This window comes from Uranotaenia lowii, chromosome 3 (genome assembly GCF_029784155.1).
Source record: "Uranotaenia lowii strain MFRU-FL chromosome 3, ASM2978415v1, whole genome shotgun sequence".
NCBI classification, from domain to species: Eukaryota; Metazoa; Arthropoda; class Insecta; order Diptera; family Culicidae; genus Uranotaenia; species Uranotaenia lowii.
This window is the reverse complement of record NC_073693.1, coordinates 151,594,322-151,604,624: the sequence shown is the minus strand read 5'-3', so window position 1 is coordinate 151,604,624 and position 10,303 is coordinate 151,594,322. Positions and strand designations below refer to the sequence as shown.

General features: G+C 33.6%; 1 protein-coding gene across 1 annotated transcript; it reads right to left on the bottom strand.

Annotated features, from left to right (window-relative positions):
- Positions 1–441: 441 nt before the first annotated feature.
- On the bottom strand, positions 442–1,782 carry LOC129751384 (uncharacterized). The gene is made up of 2 exons (XM_055746866.1): positions 1,573–1,782; positions 442–1,495 (listed from the first exon to the last, which is right to left on the bottom strand). Exons 1-2 carry the CDS (start codon positions 1,579–1,581, stop codon positions 815–817), a joined length of 690 nt encoding a protein of 229 aa, XP_055602841.1. The 5' UTR covers positions 1,582–1,782; the 3' UTR covers positions 442–814.
- Positions 1,783–10,303: the final 8,521 nt, after the last annotated feature.

Genomic DNA, 10,303 nt, shown 5'->3' with positions numbered 1-10,303 from the left:
ATCGAGCATTAAAATTATCTTTCTGACATCTAAAATCGCTATTGTTAGCTCAGGAATAACTTGGATTAAATTGATATTCTTGATCACTTGGTAAATCATTCGAGCAGTAAACAATTCGAAAATATATTGCGAATAGTTCTGATGCTTCTTTCAAATTATCTTCTTTATCAGTGTGATATGAAACATTTTTCAGTATTAAGTTTGATTTGAGTTCAGTTTAGATATTTCTATACAGATTTTCAAAGTACAAACAACGCTGGGCTCTGTGCAAGCTTTTGAATGCATTTACCGCAACTCGAAATGCAGTTTTGTAGACAATAGTCGAAAAACTTAATTTTTTTTATTTTTATCAATGGTAGGCTTCAGTTTGCTATATTATACTGTAAAAATGTCTAAGGACGGCGTCTGCTTATGTAATTTGGTCGGATACTAATAAAAACTGGTTGAATTAGTGTCAAACTTTATTCATTGTAGCCTCTGAAATGTAAACGTTTATTGATCATTATCTCACGCGACATCATTCACTGTTTCGGCCGTTTTGTTTTGTTTTGTTTATTGAAACCAACAAAAAAATAAATAACTTACACATACTGTCCTATCTACATCTCAGTGAGGGATTTCACTCTTTTCACTCCTGGTTAAGAATGAAATAAGGTGGTATAGGATAAAAATTTTGTTATGGAAAACTCTATGTAGAATTCATAGTTTTTGGTATCGTTAATTAAAGCAAGGTTTAAGGACAGAATACTGGAGATCGAGTGGAGTTTTCAAAACACAAAGGCACTTCAAATGAACCACGGGAGGCTATCCCTCCTCACAATTGACCCAACCGGAGTCTGAGTTTGTTCAGTAAATCCCGCTGCTGTTGCTGATCTTCACTGTCACCTTCGGCTTGAACTCGCTGCGCAATCCGGGAAACCATTTCGCGGCCTTCCGGAGCACTTAGGTCTACGAGACGCATATTGCCGTTGGCTTCCTCGATCAGCACGATGCTTCGAATGATTTCGGAAACGGCCGGTATCAGACCGTCCACTTCGTTTTGCGACTCATCCTGGATGCCAGCCTGCTGCAAACGATCCAATCTGATCTGAGTAATACGCTCCTGCTCCCGAGCTGGGACACGGCCAGCACGACGGGCTTCCATTTCCTGTTGCCGCTCTGTTTCCTGTTCCTTCGGAGTTCGCTCCATCTCGGCACGGTTCAGTTCGAACTCTCGCTTACGGTCGCTGAGATTTTCGAAATTCAAACTTTCACGCACTGCTGCAATACGCTGCTGACGTTCGTTTCGCCGCCTGAGGAATTCCTTGCGCAGTTCCTGCAAAATCCTCAGAGTTCGCTCGGCTGACTGAACCACATTCTGGACAGGTCCCGTTTCGGTAGTGGCTTCCACAGATTCACTGGACACTTCTGAACTACTGACGATCGCTTCCGTGGTGTTCTTTTCTTGACCCGCAACCGAACCTAACACCACCAACAGACCGATCACCAACGTTAGCTAGAGCGAAGAATAAATCACAAAACCATTAATCACTCATATTGCTCTATTTGTTATTCCAGTTATAAAAAACCTACCTTCAACATGTTTTCACTAGAATGATTCCCCTTTTTCTCGTCCGCGAAAGATCCTTTTTCAAAACTTTAATCCTAAGTTCCAGCTACTTAAGGGACTCACCACCTGTCAAAATTTAAACTAGCCCTGCGCCAGCAACCGATCGATACTGATAGCCATCAGACAATTGCGCAAAACTTTTATACGTCTGCCATCATAATCACTGCACATCGAATGCGATTCAGTGCGATTCATGCAGTCGTAAGTTGTAACAAATAACGATGAAAAAACCTCAGGTATGGATAGTACAGTTTTTTCGGCTCCACTGCAGTGTGCTTCCTTGTTTTGCGTGCTAATCCAAACTAGACCAATCGGAGCTTCTAATGTCGCCGACCCACCCACTATAGTGATTGTTTTTTAATTACTATACCAGCTCCAGTTATGACGACGGCGATCATTACAACCACTTGCAGCCGTGCCAATCATGCCGAACATTGAGAACAAGAACGGCGATCAATCTCCGGCTCAGGCGATCGAAAACCGGGTGACGGTCTTCTTCAATTGATTGCCATCGACCGCCGATAGAATGTTTTACACGCTGTTATGGTCACCCAAGAGGTTTTTGAAAATTTGAACATATCGGCGGCACACTGGGTTCAAATTAAACAATCAATAGTCAAAAATAGAATGTTCCTATCAGTCGGTGCTTGAAATCGATTATTGTGTGTTTGTGTTTGTTATATTTAAAAATGCATTATACTTTTAATGATCACCACCCTTAATTTTACACTGAATTCAATAATTGAATATCGGAATTTTTCTTCTCACTATCCATTCCACTGGGCCCGCGCGCGTCTTGTGTTATCACGCTGATTGCAACTGGTGCGAATACCTGTAGCTTGGTTATGCTCTGACCAAACACCGGCCGGCTAAGGCGACTTGCTTACGTTCGTGATTCAGCTTCGGTCATGGATGCAAGTAATAACACTTGAATTAACTTCTTATGAAGAATGTTCCAGTGCTTTTCGTTTTCGGCCCTTAGGAGAAGATAATGTGTGTATGCAAATTTTGTTCGATTTACTTTACAAATTGATTTGAGAGGTTACATTGTAGGCTAAAAGCATTGCAGCAGTGCATTGTTTCAGAACGAAAGTTTTTTTTATATATAGAGCAGCCTTAATAAATATCGTAAAGAGCGAGGAACAAATTTTGGGCCACCTTGCAAATACAGTGAAAACCCGATTTTATCACCCCCATGATGAACTTTTGAGTGATGAATCGGGGAGAGTGATAAAATCGGGAGATTTTGAAAAAAATGATTTTAATCCGTCATAATCTAATAAATTACTACAAATAACGTATATTATCCCAATAAAACAGTGTAGAGGTTTTGTAGTAGATATTCCCTTTTTTGACATATTACTAGTTATAGGTCTTTTTTACATCTATACATCAAACAATATTTGTTTTACGCATCTTTAAACACCTTGTTTCGACCGGTGTTATCAGAAAAATTAAATAATCTTCAATGGTTCAAATCCCAATGATATAACTATTTCTTTTGGTTATAATGTACTGAAGATAAGATGCATAGCTTCCGTTCAAATAATAAAAAAAAAATTAGTGTCTGTCACATATTTCGCCTCTAAAAATGCCTGGATGACTCGAATGATTTTCCAAAACTGGTTCTTCTAGGACTTCGTACCAGCAGTACGCAAATTTTCAGCCGAAATGTCTATTCCTCTTAAAGCTGTGTTGTTACTGGAAAATTGCTCAGAACATCATATGAATGATGAGCTAAAAAGCGATGATGGTTTGATAACTGTTTTTTATGCCTCCAAATGTGACTGCAGTGATTCAACCCATGGACCAGAATGTAATTCAGAGCTGTAAACTAAAATATCGTCAAAAACTATTGCTACATGTCATGGCTCGCGAAATCTATATCGGTCAAAGCTTGAAGAGCATAACGTTGAGTGATTTATGTTTCTGGATGCACGATGCTTGGAGTAAAATAAAGCATACAGTGATGCAGTAGTCATGGAAGAAAATTGGAATTATTTTAAATAACAAACTCGTTCACGAAGATGGTGTTCTCTTGATCCATTTGATTGATGTAAACAACCGCGATGAAACTATTTCGCCACAGGACCCTGAGGAGAGAAATGCAAGAAAAGCTTTTAAGGATGAAGAAATTCTGAACATGACGCTGGATGATCAGTCAGCATTAACGAGCCCCTCGAATCATTAGAGCCATTTAAAATTTCGGATGTAGCACCAAACTCAGAAGCAGCGGCATCTACCCCAAATGATTCATGTGGAATTTCAAGAAACATAATTGATGTTAAAGCTGTAGGTATGTTGAACAACATAGTTGATTGGGCTGATGCTTCAGATCTCTCTATAGATGATGTCATCTTATTGCAACGTATCAGAGAGATTGCTTTGAAGAAAGCTCAAACAAATAAAACACAGCTTTAAGATTACTTGAATATGTTCTTTCATACCATTATATTTAGTTATAATTGTATTCAACATCTTTGATTAACAAAAAAACCTGTTTAAAACTTGACTTTTTTGTATAAAAATCTTAATACGTCCCTGATCTTCACTTTCAATATAGATGTAATCATCCATCAGTTTTGTCCCTTCAGACTGATTTCAACCTCAAGATGTTCAACGGAAATAAAAAAAGGCGATATTTAGCATTTTTGCGTTGCATAAAAAATGATGACAAAATCGGGTGAAAAAATGAGACAAAATCGGGGGTAGACAAAATCGGGGGCAGACAAAATCGGTGTGTGACTAAATCGGGTTTTCACTGTATATGCAAATTTATTAATGGAAAACATTGAAAAAGGGTAATTCCATGAAAAGTAATCATGCAAATGCAACGACTCTCTTCGTTTTGGCCCATAAGTAAGACAACTTATTGAAATGTAAAAAAAATAATCCAACATTTTGGGTGAATATGACCACACCTCCGATTGTGAGCCTCCCCTTTTAAAAATCACATTTTTTTTTCGAAAAATAGTAAATTTCGTTTTCTATCCTCATCCGCTCTGAAATAATCACCCATTGTCAATTTGACACTTCTAACTGTAACCAATATATCTCTCGTGTTTCGCAACTGCTTTTACAAAACTGAAATTTTTGGAAACCTCGTGATGTTACTCAAATATTTTATTCACACCAAATTCAGCTACAACACTTCAGTTTTCCGTTATTCAAAGTTTAAGGAAAAAAAATCCGGAAAACATTCTTCGGGAAAAAGACTGTTGATAAGCTATGGAATGCTCAAAATAAGTTTTACTCAGTGTCCAAAAAAGGTTCGGCCGGCGCACACTTTTTTCAGTCATGATATTGATCAGTTTTTCCAACTTTGACTTCATCTAATCTGTATTCTAGGTGGCGACATCCTCATCCTTTAATTTCTTCTACTCTACTCTACAGATGAAACTTAAAGTATAATCGGTTAGAATGGATAGCAGGTTGCAAAGGGTACATACAAGATTGCTCTTTTTAGGCTTTTAAAAACAGCAAAAACCAAAGTTTTCGTTTTTTAAATAGTTGGTTTTCTTTTACAGGAGCAGAATCTTGACAAATCATTGTATTTTTTACAAAACAATCAGCAAATCGTAACCTCAATATGCTAAGGACCTTACCATTAGCAGGCATGTTAGGGATTCAAACACTGGAATTTGTTTGATATAGTATAGGGTTTTTCATAAGTTTCGTAAGAAATCATCTGTCTTATAGCCTCGGTACTGGCTATTCAGTATACGAGCTCTGTAACTAGCAAAAATTTGTTGTTTGAGGTTAGGTTTGAATGACTCATAACGAGGCAACACTTTCAGCTTATTGGAGAAAACATTTGCTGAACATTTCAGCGACCTACCTAGTTTTTTTAACTTACTCAAAATTAAAAATTCTGGTATGAGACTTGACTTAAGTGATGACCCTCAACCGTAGTTGCCGATCATGTTATCGACAGTCGATAACCCACTAAGGATGCTAGCAAGTAGCTAGTGAAATACTAGTATTTGGGTCTTTCAAATAAAGCTTAGTTCTTTTAGAAATGGGACACTTTCATTTGCTAATAGCTCGTTAACTAGTAATTGGATATTCAAAATTTTAACAGCATTTTTTTGCCTGTAAAAAGTACTATTCGACCAATTTTTTTCAAAATTTAAAATTTACGCGTTTTTGAGATATGTACGATGTAAGAGAAAAAGAAAAAAATAATTTTGCACAGTTTCCTTTAAAGTTCGTCATTATCAAATTGATAGCTGACAAAACCGGTGGTTATTCAAAGAATTACTGAGTTTTTTGGTGGATAAGTATGCAAACACTGTCAATAATGTCCACAAAGTTCAAATCAAGCATTGGAGTGAAGCACATGATCGGCAACAACGGTTGAGGATCACCAAGGAAGTCAAGTCTCATACCAGCATTTTTATTTTTCAATAAACGAAAAACTAAGGGTAGATCGCTGAAATGTCCAAAACAATTTTCTCCGATAAGCTGAAAGTGTTGCCTAGTGATGACTCATAGAAATCCAACCTCAAAAAACCATTTATTGATAGTTCCAATGCTCTTAAGCTGTAAAACCGGTACCGAAAAAAAACGTTCCAAAATGTGGTCAAAAATAATCAAATTTGTTCATTTCGAAACAACTGTATTCACTTAAATGCTTCCAGTTTCCAGTTTCCAGAGAAGTATTGGACCAAAAAGTATCAGAAATTGAAGAAGGAGGGTGAAGCCACCTAAAATATAGATTTTACGAAGTATAAGTTGGGGAAACTGATCCATACCATGACTGAAAAAAGTGTGCGCCGGCCAATGGGAGATACCAAGAATAAAGTAGAAATTCCTTTAACAAAAAACGGTAAATATTTTTTTTCAAATTTTTTCATGAAAGCTTATAACATTGCCTTCTTTTTCTTCATAGAAAGTATTTGGTTCAAACGAATGGTTTTTGAGATACAGGCATTCGTAACTGTCCCATTTCTAAAAGAACTAAGCTTTACTGTAGCTGAATTCAAAGGAATCATCGACTACTTTGAAATCATAGTTTCATTCAGCTAGGAGATTCTTCAAACCTTTGAATATAAATGAAACAAACATTGTGTATTTATATGAAGGATTAATCACCGTAATTTATATTTGTGGATTTAATTTATCGGCTTAGCGGTGAAAAGTGATGTCCTTTTTAGTAGGGACATCTAAAGATTATGAAGTTTTTATAAAGGTGGATAGAAGGTTAGATGAAAGTGAAAGATGTTGAAAATGAGCGGGTAGAATTTATTTAGAAGCATATCATCACATATCAAATTTTTGTTCCTCACGGGCCTACTACTATGAAGCGGTAGATACAGATAGAGTTGCATCTACCACCACACATTAGTAGGCCAAGCGTGGTCCGCCCCACAAGGGAAAACTTGCAGTGCGGACGAACAAAAAGATGATATGTGATCGCTCAACATCTTTCTTTTTCATCTAACCTAGGCTTGCCAGATAATTTCAGAAAAAAAGCGGGACATAGCCGAAAAAAGCGGGACATTTAGGAAAATCTTAAAGAAGCATAATTGTGTAGCCAAACTCATACGTTTACCATCAGCCGAAATTGTTCATAGAAGGTCCACTAAAGTTTTCATTTTAACGCAAATTGATTTTGCTAAGTTTTTCTAACATGACTTCTATTAACACGGTTTTTTGCCACATCAACTGTTATTTTCCATGGTACTCCATGGTACTTCCATGGTACACGTCATTTAAGAAAAAAAATATTTCAAGTCGTACATGAAAACAGCAGATTTGACAGCGTGTATAAAACCTTTGTGTAATTTGTGTAAAAATTGGTTTCTTTGGAAATTTGTTTAAAAATTTGAAAAATCAATAAAACTTCCATCTTTCTATATTTCGCACAATTGAGTCGAAAAAGGTGGTGTATAATATAAGGCAATTTAACTAAGATTCCGTCGGAAAAAATAATTTCTATATTTCTATAATCTATAATTATTTGGAAGCAACGTAAACAACATTTTCTTCACACATTGGTTGAACGGGCTGCCACAACACTTAACTGTAATGCACTGTACTGTAATCAAATATAATAATAGAAAGAATATTCCTCACTCCCCAGAAACTTGGAGGACACATGAAACGCGCCTCCATGTGAGGAAAGTTCTCACGAACATGAATAAATGCTATCGAGAAGACCTATGTTGCCTTAGACTAAATTTCGAAAGCTTCTGGCGAAAGCTGTTAAGCTCATTATCACCAAAACTTTGTGTCCCGATCTGACAATTATACTAAACTAGCTGACCCGGTAAACTTCGTTTTACCTTCTAAAGTATAAATCGTAATAAATGTTTAATTTCATCTACACGTCCTTAACTGCATTGTGCTCGCCAATAGATTCTTATGGAAATCGTAACAAATAAAGTTTAATTTGTATTAGGACCCTCTATCATCAAAAGTGAGATCCTTGAAACTATTATACCAACCATCTCTGACCCAAAAAACCCTCGGATACCAAATTTCACTTCATTCCGACCGACCATTCATACGTGATGTTATCACAAAGAAAACGCCTCCATTTTTATATATAAGATGTGAAGAGATAATTTTGTATGGGGACCCCCCTTTCATAAAAAGTGAGATTCTTGAAACTATTATACAAACCATCTCTGACCCAAAAAACCCTCGGATACCAAATTTCACTTCATTCCGACCGACCATTCATACGTGATGTTATCACAAAGAAAACGCCTCCATTTTTATATATAAGAAGATGTGAGGAAGAAATAACTTTGTATGGGGACCCCTCTTTCATAAAAAATGAGATTCTTGAAAGTATTATACAAACCATCTCTGACCCAAAAAACCCTCGGATACCAAATTTCACTTCATTCCGACCGACCATTCATACGTGATGTTATCACAAAGAAAACGCCTCCATTTTTATTTATAAGATGTGAAGAAGAGATAACTTTGTATGGGGACCCCCCTTTCATAAAAAGTGAGATTCTTGAAAGTATTATACAAACCATCTCTGACCCCAAAAACCCTCGGATACCAAATTTCACTTCATTCCGACCGACCATTCATACGTGATGTTATCACAAAGAAAACGCCTCCATTTTTATATATAAGATGTGAAGAGATAATTTTGTATGGGGACCCCCCTTTCATAAAAAGTGAGATTCTTGAAAGTATTATACAAACCATCTCTGACCCAAAAAACCCTCGGATACCAAATTTCACTTCATTCCGACCGACCATTCATACGTGATGTTATCACAAAGAAAACGCCTCCATTTTTATATATAAGAAGATGTGAAGAAGAGATAACTTTGTATGGGGACCCCCCTTTCATAAAAAGTGAGATTCTTGAAAGTATTATACAAACCATCTCTGACCCAAAAAACCCTCGGATACCAAATTTCACTTCATTCCGACCGACCATTCATACGTGATGTTATCACAAAGAAAACGCCTCCATTTTTATATATAAGAATGTGAAGAGATAATTTTCTATGGGGACCCCCCTTTCATAAAAAGTGAGATTCTTGAAACTATTATACAAACCATCTCTGACCCAAAAAACCCTCGGATACCAAATTTCATTTCATTCCGACCGACCATTCATACGTGATGTTATCACAAAGAAAACGCCTCCATTTTTATATATAAGATACAACACAAGTATATCTACTATATTTTTTCATAATATTTTCCATGATAAGTAAGTTGACTTCGTTAATAAATTTTATACTCAAAATATGATTTTCATTTATCGGTTCAACATGTTTTGGAGTTTTCAAAAAATCAGATGTGCCTAAATGAAAAGTATTAAAAAGAGCTAATTCTACACGAAGAATGTTTTCCTTTACCAATTTATTCATTTTAGAGAAATGCTGATTTCCATATACCAAACGTGCTCCAGATAATAATAATAATAATAATAATAATAATAATAATAATAATAATAATAATAATAATAATAATAATAATAATAATAATAATAATAATAATAATAATAATAATAATAATAATAATAATAATAATAATAATAATAATAATAATAATAATAATAATAATAATAATAATAATAATAATAATAATAATAATAATAATAATAATAATAATAATAATAATAATAATAATAATAATAATAATAATAATAATAATAATAATAATAATAATAATAATAATAATAATAATAATAATAATAATAATAATAATAATAATAATAATAATAATAATAATAATAATAATAATAATAATAATAATAATAATAATAATAATAATAATAATAATAATAATAATAATAATAATAATAATAATAATAATAATAATAATAATAATAATAATAATAATAATAATAATAATAATAATAATAATAATAATAATAATAATAATAATAATAATAATAATAATAATAATAATAATAATAATAATAATAATAATAATAATAATAATAATAATAATAATAATAATAATAATAATAATAATAATAATAATAATAATAATAATAATAATAATAATAATAATAATAATAATAATAATAATAATAATAATAATAATAATAATAATAATAATAATAATAATAATAATAATAATAATAATAATAATAATAATAATAATAATAATAATAATAATAATAATAATAATAATAATAATAATAATAATAATAATAATAATAATAATAATAATAATAATAATAATAATAATAATAATAATAATAAT